Source organism: Diabrotica undecimpunctata, chromosome 8 (assembly GCF_040954645.1).
Source record: "Diabrotica undecimpunctata isolate CICGRU chromosome 8, icDiaUnde3, whole genome shotgun sequence".
Lineage (NCBI taxonomy): Eukaryota > Metazoa > Arthropoda > Insecta > Coleoptera > Chrysomelidae > Diabrotica > Diabrotica undecimpunctata.
The window spans coordinates 25,170,533-25,187,479 of NC_092810.1; the positions used below are offsets into that span (position 1 = coordinate 25,170,533).

At 34.2% G+C, this 16,947-nt stretch overlaps 1 protein-coding gene across 1 annotated transcript in view; it reads left to right on the plus strand.

Moving 5' to 3' along the window:
* The window catches only part of LOC140448735 (uncharacterized), a 123,384-nt gene that overhangs the window by 62,897 nt on the left and 43,540 nt on the right, over positions 1-16,947 (plus strand). The window contains exons 7-9 of the mRNA XM_072541847.1: positions 4,321-4,562; positions 4,640-4,766; positions 16,479-16,820. Coding sequence (XP_072397948.1) covers positions 4,321-4,562; positions 4,640-4,766; positions 16,479-16,820 — 711 coding nt within the window. The remainder of the gene's footprint in view (positions 1-4,320; positions 4,563-4,639; positions 4,767-16,478; positions 16,821-16,947) is intronic.

A 16,947-nucleotide genomic window follows, 5' to 3' on the forward strand; every position in this document is an offset into this window, starting at 1 on the left:
CGTCCAGTGTTTGATGCATCTGCACATTCAAAGAATAAACCTTCACTTAACCACTGTTTAGAGAAAGGTCCAAATCTAATTCAGTTAATTCCTTCAATATTTGTAAGGTTTAGAGAAAACAAAATAGGAGTGATTTCTGATGTTAAAAGGGCATTTCAACAAATAGGTGTGCATAAAAGGGACTGTGATTTCCTCAAATTTTTATGGGTTGACACAGAAGGTCAGACAGTAGTTTTTCGTCATAAACGTGTAGTATTCGGTGTTAACAGTAGTCCATTTTTATTAGGGATGACACTAGAGTACCACTTAGCAAGATACCTGGAAAAGGACTCTACATCAGAATCATTGTATACTTTAGATGTTGTGAAGAGGTTAGGTCAAAGCTTCTATGTGGACAACTGTGTTACAAGTTTACCTGATGAAGACATGGTGTCAAGGTTTATTACAGAGTCTGTAGCAATTATGGCAGAGGGACAGTTTGAACTAAGAGGGTGGGAGCGTACAAGAAATGCTGAAGTTAGTGGAACTGAAGAGATATGTCCTGTTCTTGGTATGAACTGGCATCCTGTACGAGATGTTTTGACAGTTAATTTGAAATTCTTAAGAGAGGACACTGACTTAGAAAATATGGTAGTGACTAAACGTAGAATCCTTTCTATAGCCCAGAAAGTGTTTGATCCTATTGGATATTTATGTCCAGCTCTATTAGTGCCCAAACTCATGTTGCAAAAGCTGTGGGAGAAGAGCTTGGCATGGGACGAACCACTGGATAAAGTCATCTCTGAAGAGTTTAAAATTTGGTTGAAAGATATGCCTTATCTTGAGAAGATTGAATTGCCTCAATGGGTACACATGAATGGTGCGACATTACAAAATTTAAGTATCCATATTTTTTGTGATGCAAGCAAACTGGCCTATGCTTGTGCCATCTTTTTGCGAGTGAGTTATTCTGGTAAAGTATTTGTATTTCTATTGGCCTCGAGAGCTAGATTGGCTCCAATTAAGAAATCTACCTCAAAAATGACTATTCCACGTCTGGAGCTGCTAGCTGCAACTATAGGTGCCCGTTTGTATGTTCAGGTTGCAGAGAACTTGCCCGGAAATATAGAATCCTTTTTTTGGAGTGACTCAAGCACTGTTATTTCCTGGATACAACGCCAAGAAGAATGGGGAGTTTTTGTATGGAACAGAGTTAAAGAAATTCGTAACTTAACTTCAATGGAAAACTGGCGTCACCTACCAGGAATGGTCAATCCTGCAGACTTGCCATCACGAGGGTGCACTGCTAAACATTTGTTTCAGTCAAGATGGTGGGAGGGGCCGAAGTGGTTATATGAAAGCCGTGATAAGTGGCCATCTAGTGCGGCTACTTGTGATGAAGAAGAAGTTAATGCCGAGCGTAGGAAGACTTTGGTGACATCTCTTGTTAATGTTTATAATTCGTGTGACTGGCATTTTAGCTACTTTTCACAGTATAGTAAGATGGTACGAATGGTCGCTTGGATTCAACGTTTTGTAAAAAATTGTCGCAAAGGTGACCAGAAGTATAAAGGCGAGTTGACCTCTGAAGAGTTTGAAGCTGCAGAGAAATTTATTTTGACAAAAGTCCAGCAGGAAAGCTTCTCAGGTGTGGATGATAAAAGGATTATTCATCTTGACCCATTTTATGAAGAAGGGGGTTTGATTAGATTGAGATCTAGAGTTTGTTACAGAGAAGATACACAGTATTACCGTTTTCCAGTCGTACTGCCATCTAAACATGAGGTAACCATTAAGTTAATTAGGCATTATCACTTAAAGTCTTGTCATGTTGGGATCCAAGGTACTTTAAGTTTGCTACGAGAAAAGTTTTGGATTCTCTCAGGAAGGCGTAGTGTAAGATCCGTTATTTCCAAGTGTGTATTGTGCCGGAGGTACACTGGAAAGCATCTAGCAGTTCATACTCCTCCTTTACCGGCTAACAGAGTGCGTGACGCTGTAGCATTTGAAGTAACCGGTATTGACTTTGCGGGACCGCTGTTCCTTAAGACCGGTGAAAAAGTTTGGATTTGTATATTCACGTGTGCGATTTTCAGGGCGGTTCATCTAGAACTCTGTTGTTCGCTATCAACTTCTAATTTTCTTCAGGCCTTACGCCGGTTCGTGTCTCGTCGTGGAAGGCCGAAAACAATTTATAGTGATAACGGTACGAGTTTTGTGGGTGCTGAAAATGCCTTATCATGTCTGGACTGGGACGTTATTACTCGTGAGATGTCTGTGCAACGTATTCGTTGGCATTTTAATCCACCTACAGCAGCTTGGTGGGGAGGATTCTGGGAGCGTCTCATTGGTGTTATGAAACAGTTGTTGAGAAAAACACTAGGTCGTGCCAGTTTGGACTATGAGACTTTGCTAACCTTGTTATGTGAGTGTGAGACAATAATTAATTCGCGACCATTAACGTATTTATCGGAGGATCCTCAAGAGTTAGTTGCCTTGACACCAGCGATGTTTTTGCGAGATCAGGTGGACTGCGGGCTACCAGATTGTGATGCTATAGACAATGCTTCATTGTGTCGGAAAGTGCGTCGGGTTCAGACTTTACGAGAGGAACTTCGTAAGCGATTCCGTTTGGAATATCTTGGACAGTTAAAACTGGTTTGTGGGAATAAAACTCACCGCTTGATCGCTCTTAATGAAATTGTGCTTGTCGGCAACGATGGCAGTAAACGTTTGGATTGGCCTATGGGACGAGTTGTTGAACTTTTTCCTGGTAAAGATGGAAGTGTTCGACTGTGCAAAGTTAAGACAGCTAAGGGATATTTATTGAGACCTGTCCAGCGTCTTTACCCACTAGAGTGTTGTACTGTTCCTGAGTTCGAGCTTCAGAATGATGTGAAGACGTCAATGAAGGATGACAGTGAATTAAATGGTACTCCACATGTTCCTGAGTTGGCTGCGGGAGACTCCAGTTCCGAAGACGAATACTGTGAGAGTGCGGGAGTGTTGAAAGTCAGTATTCCGACAAATAGTGCAAAGGTTTCTGAAGTGAAAATCACACGTACGGGACGGGCTTCTAAAATGCCTAAACGTTATTTGGAGTAGTGATTGTCAAAAACTGTATACTTATTAGCAATTTTTAATTTTTTGTAAAATGGTTTTGTAGTATGTCTCTTTAGATTTTGTGAGCAATATTTTACTTTATCAGAATATTCCTCAGGTGGGAGTATGTCAGAGATTGCCTTTACCTATTAGAACAATTTGTTGGATGAAAGGCGTAGTGGTGGTAGGCCACGAAAAAGAGACAGTATGAAGTAGGTCATTAATGTCATGTAAGTGTGTTGATATTGCAAGTTTGTTATTATTGCAAAAATAATATTTAAGTAAATGTAATACTGTATTCTGTGTAAAATAAAAGCAAATAAAACCGAATCCAACATACGCAAACCTCTTAAAACGGGTAGTTTTTTGGTGGTGCGACAATGGTGGTTTTAATTATATTAATATTAACATTCATAGTAAATATCTTAATACTTTGATATTCTTACCTCACAAATTCACGAACAACAAATAATACCAATCGCACAGAATGAATGTTCATAACCAAAAGTCCTTATTATTTAAACAATTGAAAAAACCAATATTTCCAACTTCTTATGGGATAAATACACACAAATTAGAAATGTTTGGAAAAGTTTTAAAACCCCCGTCCATTGTGACGTCAGAGCTTAGGTAGTCCCTTGTCAATGGAACCACAATAATAAAATAGCAAGATAATTGTAAAGAGAAAAACGAAAATAACGGTAGTATTAAGAAAAAGGAAGAAGATGTATAGGGGTAGAATCACGATTAAAGGATGAGTGACAATTGACGCAACTGGGACTAATCCTCATCTCTCTGTCAATTTCTAAGTATCCCGTAAGATCTAACAGTGGAGTATTCTTATCTTGACAATTTTTAATCGTCTGTATATAAACATCGTAAAGGAGGTCATTAAACATTAACACAAAGGTCACAGTATCTATCACGGAAAAATATCGTTTTTGGTATAGCCTTAAAAAACTAACAATACCTTTGACAATTATTTTGAAGTATTTGCTGGATCGGTTTTTATTTCATTGTTTTCATTTTTCGCCGGTATGAACTTTTTAGGTTTTCATATTCCTGCCTTCACTTCATTGTTTTCTGAACTTCTCAGTGTTTATATTCTGTTTCACTTCACTGAAATTTTCATGTAGCCACAAGCTTTTTGTTGGTTTTAAGTTATTTTTTTTGCCAATTACTGTATTCACCTGTTTGTATTTTATTTACCTCAACAATTCTGTATTGTTACTTTTTTAGGGTGGTAACTGGAATGCGATTTGTCAAAAAAAATCGTATGATTCATATTCAAATTCAGCAGGGCTTGCTATTGCCCTACGGGTATATCGAACAAAACAGCGTACGTTGGAAGCCGGTAAGTGACTTTTCTATACAGAGTTTGAATGCTAACGAAGGTGAAGATTATCATATGATGAAATATCTAAAGAGCACCATGAATTTGGACCATTTAAATGTTCCGAATCAGAGTTATGTTATTACAGGTAAGTAACCAAAATATTGGTTACAATACAATAATACAGTAGCTATTCTGTGCTTATTTGTAAATTTCCCATTTCAGGTGCAAAATTTGTGTTAAATTATAAAGACGAGATTCAATTACAAATACAAGTGACACCCTTTAACTTCACATCTGGTAAATTAAATAGGGCCAAATCTAGAAATATCGATAATGGAAACAACCACAGGTAACTTTGAAAAAATAGTATTAGTCCAGAATATGACGGTTTTCTGCTCAGAATTATTTATATATGCATGAATGTGCTTGGCTGTAAAATGAAGCTTATAAAATAGAGAGATTCGTTTTTTTATTATTAACGTCAAGTTAATGGCTGATCGAAAGTAGACTTTTATTCATCGAATACAAAAATCCAAATATATGGTGTTGAATAATCGGAAAACGGTAAGTTTTTCGTGGAAAACTTATTGAAACTTTTTTAAAGATCTTTAAAAAACTTTACACCAAACCAAAAAAAACGAGGTTTTTCAACCACGAGATACGACGGCGTCCCGGTCCTCTCCTGCCAAATACTTAACCCTGCATAACGAGTTGAAAAATTCGATATTTTTCTTCGTTTCGCATCACGTGCCCGAGGCATTCAAGCTTATGTTGTTTCACTAAATTAAGCACTTCTATTTCTTTTCTTATGCGCTGTAGGACCTCAACGTTGGTGACATAGTCCAAATACGATATTTTTATTATCCTCTTGTAGATCCACATCTCGAAAGCTTCAATCTGCTTTTTAGTGGCTTGCGTCAGTGTCCAGGCTTTAACTCCATGTAGTAACACTGGAAGAATGTAGCACCTCACTATTCACATCTTCGAACATTCCAAGTACAGATTTTTTGAACGTCCCACGTGCACACTTTTTCTCTATTAGTGTTGAAATATTGGTAAGGATTTCGTGGGTTGACGACTACCTCTTTCTGACAATACTGTGAAACGCCGCATTGATGATATAGCCGAAGACATACAAAACCATCGCCATTGTTTGCCGAAAGAATGAAAGACGAGCTACTCTTTTATACAGAGTTGGAGACCACGACAAAAGCTATTGATGTTATGAAAGCAGTGTCGGATTTTTTTGACAAACATGAACTCTCTTGGCAAAAATTGATCGGTGTATGTACAAGGCTTGGCAGCATAAACTCTTTCAAATGAACTGAAGGCTGTCTTAAAGTTGTGTATTAAAGTAGTGAATTACATAAAAACAGTGCGTTGAATACTCGACTGTTTAAAACTCTTTGTGATGATTTAGGGAGTGATCATAAAACACTGCTATTTCATATAGAAGTACGACGGCTCTCAAAAATATGTTGGCAAATGTTGGTAAGTTTACTTGACCTTTGAGATGAAGTAATCACCTTCTTGGAACAGCAAAAGTAAAATGAACTGAGCGTGGCCTCCAAAAGACATTGTACTTAAGTAATATTGGCTTTTTTGTCAGACATATTTGACTCATTGAACAGCCTTAACCTAAAACTGCAAGGTGGAGACTCAAATATAGTTACTCATCGTGATGCGATCAAGATGTATATTGAGAAATTGTAACTGGAGACGTAAAATATCAGCAAACCCCTGCAATTATTCGAGTTTCCCTAAAATAGAGTCAATCTCAGAAGAAATGCGCTTCAAGGACATTTATGAAGGATCAAGTTTGAAAATCCAAATATCAAACTATTTGGAAAGCCTAATTGAAGAGTTCCAGAAATACACTTGTGAAGATAGTATTTTCAGAATGTCAATTGACCCATTCCATCTCTACCTACATAGACTCCCCGCTTGAATCACTTCAAGAAGAAGGACCCTTAAGCTAGCGGGGACACATGAGCGGAATCCAATTTAACCTACGTAATATTTTTTCACCCATTTTTCACTAATTTATTACCACCCTAATAATTTTTCACCACCAAACCAACCTTAAGGGGAGCGATTCTGCTGGCTTAAGATTCAAGCTAGCAGAATTCAAAAAAGAAACTTTTTGTTGATGGCATATTTTTTCACCCATTTTTCACTAATTTATTACCACCCTAATAATTTTTCACCACCAAACCACCCTTAATGGGAGCGATTCTGCTGGCTTAAGGTTCAAGCTAGCAGAATAATAAAATAAAAAATCTTGTTGTTAATGGCATATTTTTTCACCAATTTTTCACTAATTTATTACCACCCTAATAATTTTTCACCACCAAACCAACCTTAAGGGGAGCGATTCTGCTGGCTTAAGGTTCAAGCTAGCAGAATTCAAAAAAAAAAACTTTTTGTTGATGGCATATTTTTTTACCAATTTTTCACTAATTTATTACCACCCTAATAATTTTTCACCACCAAACCCCCCTTAATGGGAGCGATTCTGCTGGCTTAAGGTTCAAGCTAGCAGAATTCAAAAAAAAAACTTTTTGTTGATGGCATATTTTTTCACCAATTTTTCACTAATTTATTACCACCCTAATAATTTTTCACCACGAAACCCCCCTTAATGGGAGCGATTCTGCTGGCTTAAGGTTCAAGCTAGCAGAATTCAAAAAAAAAACTTTTTGTTGATGACATATTTTTTCACCCATTTTTCACTAATTTATTACCACCCTAATAATTTTTCACCACCAAACCACCCTTAATGGGAGCGATTCTGCTGGCTTAAGGTTTAAGCTAGCAGAATTCAAAAAAAAAACTTTTTGTTGATGGCATATTTTTTCACCAATTTTTCACTAATTTATTACCACCCTAATAATTTTTCACCACCAAACCCCCCTTAATGGGAGCGATTCTGCTGGCTTAAGGTTCAAGCTAGCAGAATTCAAAAAAAAAAAACTTTTTGTTGATGACATATAGTTTCACCCATTTTTCACTAATTTATTACCACCCTAATAATTTTTCACCACCAAACCACCCTTAATGGGAGCGGTTCTTCTGGCTTAAGGTTCAAGATGGCAGAATTCAAAAAAAAAAATTTTGTTGATGGCATATTTTTCACCCATTTTTCACTAATTTATTACCACCCTAATATTGTTTCACCATTAAACCACCCTTAAGGGGAGCCATTCTGCTGGCTTGCGGTTCTGCTAGCTTGCGGTTCAAGCCAGCAGAATTAAAAAACATATTTATAATATACCACAGTGTTTTGCTAGGTTTTTACGAATTTATTACCATTCTAGTAATTTTTCACCCCTTAACTACCCCTTGTGAAAAGTCAATAATTGTGTTAGATTAAAATTTAAGGAGAAATTTTTTTTCAAATTTACTGTCCACTACTTATAACTGAAATAAAAAAAGTGTTTTGTTAAGTTTATACTAAACTTTGACCATCCTGATAATTTTGCTCCCATAAACCTATTTTTGAAATACCTCAGTATTCTGCTAAGGTTTTACTAATTTATTACCACCCTAGTAATTTTTCACACCTAAACTACCCCTTGTGATAAGTCAATAATTCTGTTAGGTTAAAATTTAACGTGAAAAAAATCTTTTTGTACAACTTCACTATCCTCTACTTATAACTGACATAAAAAAGTATTTTTACCCTGATAAGTTTCCATCTCTAAACCAATCTTATTTGGAAACATTCCTGCTAGCTTAATATTCGAGCCAGCGTAATTAAAAAAAATTATTTATGATATACCACAGTATTTTGCTGTTTTTACGAATTTATTACCAACTTAGTAATTTTTTATCCCTCGACTAACCCTTAGTGGAAGTCAATAGTTCTGCTATGTTTAAATTAAAGGTGAAAAAGTTTTGTTTTATAATTTTACTAAATACTATTTATAAGTAAAATAAGAAACTCTCTGGTTAGTTTTTACTAAATGTTAACGAACTTCACCAATTCCACCATCTACACATTTACGCTGGTTGAATGCAAAGCAAATCTTTTCGGAAATATGAGATACTACAGTATTATGCTAGATTTGTACTAATACATTACCATCCTAGTAATTTTTCACCCTTCAACTACCCTCTATGAGGAGTCAATAATTCTACTACCTTAAAATTTAAGGTGATAAAAAATCTATTTTTATAATTTTACTGTATTCTACTTGTAACTGAAAATATAAATTACTTGCTTGGTTTTTACTAAATTTGATCCACCCTTATAATTTTTGACCCCCTAAGCTTCAGATAATGGGAAACATTTAACAAGATACACATTGACGCTAGGTGAATAAAAAATCTTTTTGAAAACACAAGAGTGCTCTGCTAGAATTTTACTATATTTTTACCAGCCTAGTCATGTTTTTCTCAACTACCCTAATTGAAAAACATTTTCAAATGTTATTCTATACTAACTAATATTTATTTTTTCAATGTTTAAATATTAAAAATATGAAAACACTTTATTCCAAAGACTATAAATTTTACCCGTTTTAAAAAATTGACTCTGATTCGAGTCGTATTACATGGCTAAGCGAAATCGAATCGTTAGTCCTTTTTATGAATATAAAATAACTGAAATCAAGTTGAGTTTTAGTAAATACAATGGAATTTTTATATTTCACAGAATAAATTACCAGGTAAGAAATATTCAAATTGAAATAATTTTATTACGTCTATTACATTATTTATCTGATTGTAAAGAAGGGTCGTCGGGATCGTGCGCACCTATTGCACCCTATTGTTAAAAGATTTGCATTCATTAGGTAGATGAAAATTTGAAAAATAATTTAGGTATTTAATATTTTAATAATATTTAAATAAGAAGAGTATTAACGATTGGTCAAAACATAATTTTAAGATTAGGTGTATAACATAAAGAATTTATATTGCAAAACATTTTAAGTAGGTATATTCAAATGAGACCGAAATTACCGGTTGGTCAGAACAGCTGATATAGATTATTTGCGTAGTAAAATAAATTTATATTAGCAGCATTTTAAAAATTTAAAGATATTTGTATTTTAATTCTTTGTCGATTTTTCATTCATTGTCAGTTGAATATAGGTAAAAATTAAAGGTTATTACAAAAAAATATTAACTTATTTATTTTGTTTATGAAAATGTTTGAAAGAATCGCCCACGGAGAGATCTGGTTTCTCGGCACAATCCACACACTCATAAATTGGGTTTTTTCTTATTTTTAGGATAGGACATACTCTGCATCTTTTCGTTTTCTTTTCGCGTTTGTCCGATTTATTAGCAATTATTTATAGGTAAATGTTCGCGTGCGATATTCCGTCTTTCTTTGCTTTTTTATAAATTAATTTACGAATTAATTCTAACCTTGATATCGTCTTTTATGTCTTTTGTTTAGTATATTGTTTAAAACTAAGTCTAACTTTCCACGGTACCATCGATTCATCTAGCGATAATTATTTTACTGGATAACGCAGAGCAGTCATTTTATTATTAAAAAGTCTATAACTGTTCTTATTCTATAAAACCGATCTTCAGGAATAACATTCGGTCCCATTGGATTATGGATGAAGATTAAGCACCTTAAAATTATAAGAAAAAGATCTCTTCCGATGTTCTGCAAAAAAGATTTTAAGCTGAATAGTGGATCTGTTTTCCAATAACCCTCCAATCTTGAAATCCGTATGTGTCAGTGTGGAAGATAATTCCCATAAATACTAGAAATTCAAATAAGGAAAGTAGTTTACATCTTTAAATGCTAGAATTTACACAAACACCAACTTCACCAACTTTTTTATATGCTAAACATTGCAATATTGTTGTTTTGTACACCACCTATTTTTTAACAAAATTTTACAACTTAAAAAGGGATCATTCTCGTGAGTTGGCTGTATATCATATAGTTAAAAAACTCGAACATTGAAGTAAAACACTGTTGTGATTGGTATATTTAATTAAATTTTAAAAATCCTAAAGGATTAAGTTCAAAACGTTTTCGGACTTATCAGTCCAGTGAAATTTGTAGTACTTTTAGTAAGTAATTAATAAGTAATAGGTAAGTAGTAATTTTTAATTAAATATACCAATTATTACAACAGAAGTGTTTTTCACACACACACACACACACACACTCGCACACACACACCGTGTAAATGTATTCAAGTATTTTTGAAAAAACAAATTTATTTAATTTTTGTTAAAGGGGTAGTAAGGGTTGAAAAATTACTAAAGTTGTAATAAATTCGTAAAAACCTAGCAGAACACTGTAGTAGATCATAAATATTTTTTTTAATTCTGCTAGCTTAAACCTTAAGCCAGCAGAATCGCTCCCATTAAGGGTGGTTTGATGGTGAAAAATTATTAGGGTGGTAATAAATTAGTGAAAAATGGGTGAAAAAATATGCCACCAACAAAAATTTTTTTTTCTGAATTCTGCTAGCTTGAACCTTAAGCCAGCAGAATCGTTCCCATTAAGGGTGGTTTGGTGGTGAAAAAATATTAGGGTGGTAATAAATTAGTGAAAAATGGGTGAAAAAATATGCCATCAACAAAAAGTTTTTTTTTTGAATTCTGCTAGCTTAAACCTTAAGCCAGCAGAATCGCTCCCATTAAGGGTGGTTTGGTGGTGAAAAATTATTAGGGTGGTAATAAATTAGTGAAAAATTGGTGAAAAAATATGCCATCAACAAAAAGTTTTTTTTTTGAATTCTGCTAGCTTGAACCTTAAGCCAGCAGAATCGCTCCCATTAAGGGGGGTTTGGTGGTGAAAAATTATTAGGGTGGTAATAAATTAGTGAAAAATTGGTGAAAAAATATGCCATCAACAAAAAGTTTTTTTTTTGAATTCTGCTAGCTTGAACCTTAAGCCAGCAGAATCGCTCCCCTTAAGGTTGGTTTGGTGGTGAAAAATTATTAGGGTGGTAATAAATTAGTGAAAAATTGGTGAAAAAATATTACGTAGGTTAAATTGGATTCCGCTCATGTGTCCCCGCTAGCTTAAGGGACCTTCAAGAAGATGCTTTGCAACTAAAACATGATTCCTCTGCCAAATACAACTTTGATATAATGAACAAACTTTCATTTTGATTAAAATATTTCAAACTGTATCATGGGAAGTTTTTCGTTTATATTTGTCTTTTTCAAGCACCTATTTGTGCGAAAAAGCATTTTCAACACTTGTGGCAATTAAAACAAAGTATCGGAATAAACTTAATTCTGCTTATGACTTGCGTTGTGCACTTACTAAAACTTAGCCACGAATAGGCATACTAGTAAAGAAAATGCAAGCACATCCATCTCACTAACCAACCTAATCTATATTTCTTTTATTAATAATTTTTGTATTTTATAAAAACTGATATTATTGTATCTTATGGCAGCATAAATAAATGTTTTGTTTTCTATGTAATACTTTGTTTTTGTTTTGTTCTTTGACCCATAAAATTTATTGTTAAGGGCTCGGGGGCGCAAGAAACTTTAATTTCAACAAAAGGGGGTGTGGTACAAAAAGTTTGGGAACCTTTGATTTACTCTTTGTATCACTCTTACAAACTACATAATCTATTTCATAACTATCATAATAATAATCGATTAAAAAGTTTGATTTTTTAATTGAGGCACTTTTAAAAATAAATATCGTATTTTCGAAAAAAGCTCTAAAGAGCATTTTTGTCTTAAAATTCACTATTCTAAAAATTAACATTTAGAGAAAAAGCACACATTGGCATAGGGTAAATTTTGATCTTTGAGCAACGTTTTAACTACTGCCAAAATTTTAAGCAAATCGATGCATATAAAAAACATTCAGAAACCAATCTACTATTTTACCGTCGTATCCTGGACTATATAATTCAGTAAATTAAGACAATGTTAACATTTATCTACGATATACATTTTCATTGGGTATTTCTTAATCTCTCACAACACACCTCTAAAAAATATATGTTTTTTTTATTTTATTTATCCGCATCAACCACTAGGGTTATTAGCAGTAGGTTTATGATACAAATAGAGAAAATAAGATACCTTTTAAAAGTCATGACTTACAACAATATGGTACAATGTATATGTATGTAAATGTAACAAAAATTAAATCAAAATTTATTATAGAGTTAACAGTAATTTAAAAGAGATAAAACTTCATTGAATTTTGCAACCAGTGCTTCTTTTAGGCTGTTGGGTATCGTGAATGTCGCCTTGGCTAAGGTGTACTCTGGACATTCTATTATTATATGGTTGACTGTGAAAGGTGTTTGGTATCTTTGGCACATTGGTAGAGGTTCTTTGGAGATTATGTAGCCATGCGTAAGTCGTATATGCCCAAGCCGGAGTCTGCTGATAATTACCTGGTCTTTCTGTTTTGGTGGTATAGGAAGATTTTTTGAAGATACGTCTGGTTTGATACTTTTAAGATTTGTGTTTGTTTGTTCCCATATTTCTTGCCAGATTTTATTTACATGAGTCTTGAATAAAGTTTTAGTATCTGATATTGGTATACCTGTTGTAGTCGGAATGTTCGCATTGTTTATTGCTTCAAACGCTGTTTTGTCTGCTAGCTCATTACCAGTTATTTCGACATGGGATGGGACCCATACGGGTTTTTCAGAAAATTGGAGCTGTTGCAACGCGTCTTTAATTAGGAATAGATTGATGTGTGTAGGATAAACATATTTAATGGTCTGTAAAGAACTTAATAAACCTGATAATATTAGTATTTGTTTTTCATTTGTGGTTTTACAATGATTTAGTGCGTCAAGTATTGCTTGGAGCTCTGCGGTATAAATACTACTGCCGTCAGTTAATCTAGTGGCAGAAATTACGTTTTCTGATACAGTAGCAACTGCTACTCCGTTGCAATCTTTGGAGGCATCAGTGAAGAACAATTTGTAAGTGGAATATTTGAGTAAATTTGCATGATACTGAAGCCTGACCTTAGCAGAAATGTGTGAATGCTTAATCATGTTTAAGTAGGGAGAGATCTACTATTGGTAAAGAAACTGTCCAGGAAGGTGTCTGGTATATTTTTATGGGTGCCAAGGTGATTTGATTGATATAATACGGTAATCTTTTAACTCGTTCGTAAAATGGTACTGTCTTGGTGGTGTTATTTGTGTATTGTTCTAGTGATTCTTCCGATACTAAACTTGCGAGAAAGGTATGATCCTTTGCGCTAAGAATTTTTGAAGCGTAGCACAGTGATATACATTGTCTTTCGAGGTATAGTAGCATTTCTCCTGTTAGCACTTGAAGGCTTCTTATTGCAGTAGTTCTAAAGGCTTCAAATATTAGTCGTAGAGATGTGGTTTAAATAACATCCAGTTTTTTTAGTTGATTTTTATTTGTTGTTTCATAACAGATGCATCTGTTGTAAAAACAACCTATTTATAATATTGTTATCATATTTATATATTTAGTTATTTTACCAACTTGTACCCGCAACTCGTCAGCTCTCGTGTTAATGTGTTTGCGACCGTCTCCTTCATAATCTCTCTTCACTCCGCGTCATATAACTTGGGACAACCAGTGGACCAGTGACCACGTGACTAGTGCTAATTTGCCTCTCGGCACGGGTTGGGGTGTGTTGTCGATCTCGAAAAGTGCGTGGTGCGTAAGTGATAAATGCGCTTTTAAACCCGGTGGTTTGTGTTAAACTGTATACTTGTTTGTTTCTCTTAATTTTATGTATCTCTGTTACTGCCTCCTAGCACTCACTGTAAAGCTAATGATATTTGTATAGCTCTTTTTATTATTATCAGAATTGCGATAATTATCAATGTTGAATCAGCCCTTAAGTTCACTATAAATAAATCGAAGGAAAAATACATAATACATATTAAGTGTTTTATTGCTTCAGTGGTCCTTAATAAATATTTTGAAGCAATTAGGTGTTAAACTAGCCTCTCTTAAGGCCCGTTTTCACGCTACGTCTTATTGTACGTTTTGTGGGTCATATAAAACGTACGACAAAATGTACGTTTTGTCCAGTGTATACACACTACGTTTTCCCTTCCGTTTTCTACCTCATTTCTAATTCAGAGTCTTGAGTTGTGTGAAGTTTGTTTAGTGATTTTTTTATTATGGATGAAACACGGCTGCTTTCTTTGATTTTTTCAACCATAACGATACTATGATTGAGGAAAAAGGGAATGAGGAGGGAAAAGACAAGCTGGTCAGGAGAGTAGGCTTCTAAAAAGAAGCCAGTATTCCCACGTCTCGTTACTAAAAGAAATGAGAGGCGAACCAGATAACTGGCGCAATTATTTGCGAATGGACACCTCAGCCTATTGTCAAATGCTAGAGTTGGTAACATCATACATATTGAAATAAGACACCTCATAAGAAAAGCCATTACACCCCATGAAAGATTCACAGCAACTCTCAGATATCTTACAACAGGACGCAGCGTCAAGGACTTAGAGTTCACAACCATAATATCCAAACCAATAATTCCTGAAACCTGTAATGCAATCTACTTGGTTTTAAAACAGAACTACTTTAAAACTTTTATACAATTCAATAAATTCCCCGAGAAAATAGTGGATGCATTGCCGCAAATCTGACATTATTAGGTTTTTTTAAGAAAAATGAAACGAACTGCAGTGGAACTAGTCGTCAAATAAGTCAAAATCGGACGACTTGTCTGAACATGTATTTTCACGTAACGTTTTATCCTATCAGTTCTCGCAAAACTATGCTTGTCCCATCATTTCTACGATCTGACCTTGGATTTCATTTCGATTCGACAAGACGTACGTTTTGCTGTTTACATGCCACGTTTTATTGTATAGGATTTGTCCTATCCAACAAAACGTACAATAAGACGTAGCGTGAAAACCGGACTTTAAATGTGGAAAGTTTGGTAATAAAATTTACCCTCTCCAGCATCCGTAGTCGAGTTTGCTTCTTATTAATGTCTGATATAAATTAAGAAAAATTTTAGTATCTGAACCCCATCTATGATTGGATAAAACTCTCAATAAATTTATTCGTTGTTGACAGGATCTGATCAAATTGTTGATATGTGAAGTCAATGTGAATTGTGAGTCAAATATTACACCCAAGAATTTGATTTCGCGGACTTGTTTCAGAGAATGACCATTTAGATACAAGTTTAAGCTGTATTCTGCTCTTCTTTTGCCAAACATTATTACTTTAGTCTTCTCAGTTGAAAAAGTTAAACCATTGTCTAAAGACGACATTTCTAAGCTGTTTAATGTTCTCTGTAAAATTCGCTTAGCTAATTCTATATTTTTACTTTTACTAGATCATCAGCAAAAAGATTAGCTTTTACGGGAAGCTTTATGTGGTTTGTTAGATTATTTATGGCGATTAAAAATTAGTGGACTTAAGCCCGATCCTTGAGGAATTCCATTATGGAATAATTTCAATGTTGATATGAATCCATTCGTTTTTACTTGTATGGACCTGTTTTGAAGAAAGTTTTTGGTGAAAGCGAGGAAGTTACCATCTATTTTCCAGTTTTTCATAATTTTGAGGATATAATACTTCCATGTTGTGTCGAAAGCTTTTTTGATGTCGAAAAATATTGTGATTACTTTTTGTTGATTTGTAAATGTTTTATGAATTTCGGATTCTAGTGCAACAATGTTATCAGCTGTCGTCTGAACGGTATCCGCTTTGTATTGGAGTAAAAAGTTTTTTCTTTTCCAAGTGTCATTTTTAATTTTTATTTTTTTCATTTAGTAGTGTTAATACTAGAGCCGCTACTGACTTAAGGTAATTAACGCGGCTTATAGGCGTTTTATTTGAAATAAAAATAGATCTTCTGTTGTTTAGTTTTCAATAAAATCCTTTAAATGGTTTTATGTGCATCAAATAAAAATTGTACTTACAATTTTTCTCTTCTGCAATTAGAAAACACTTTAATTTCACTTTTCATATAAACTTGTATTTAAATTTTTGATACAAACCAACAAAAAACACGTTTTATTCGCAGCTGAAATTTATCGACACCTTACTAATGAGTACCTCTCTTGAAATTTTCAAAAAATATATGTTTATGTAGTTAATAAATGCTTTTTGTAATTTGTAGAACCGCAATTGTGATGAATAATCTAATTGACCCAACCTTTTCACCTCAATCGACAGACTATTACGTGGTGAAAGACCAGTTCTCTTTACCGAGAACTGTTGAATTTACGCACACTGATTTGAACAAGGATGCAGCTCAAACTACGATCCCTTTTATAGACATTCAACCAGTCTATTCTGACGTTGCGGTACCCTTACAATCAGCTGGTCTTTATTACAAAAATAGTAAGCCATACGGGGGATTTGTTGGTATTCACCTGCAGACTTATGATTATATGGACTATAACTTTAATTTTCCCGAACATAAAAAGAGAAACGATGATACAAGAGAAAATTTGGTAGAGTTAGTACATTAGAATTTGGAGCGTCATTTTATGACGTTATGTAGGGGAAATATGCCTATGATGGACTCCTTAAGAAAATAACTTCATAATAATTTTAATTATTTACTTAACATGCTTTAAATATGA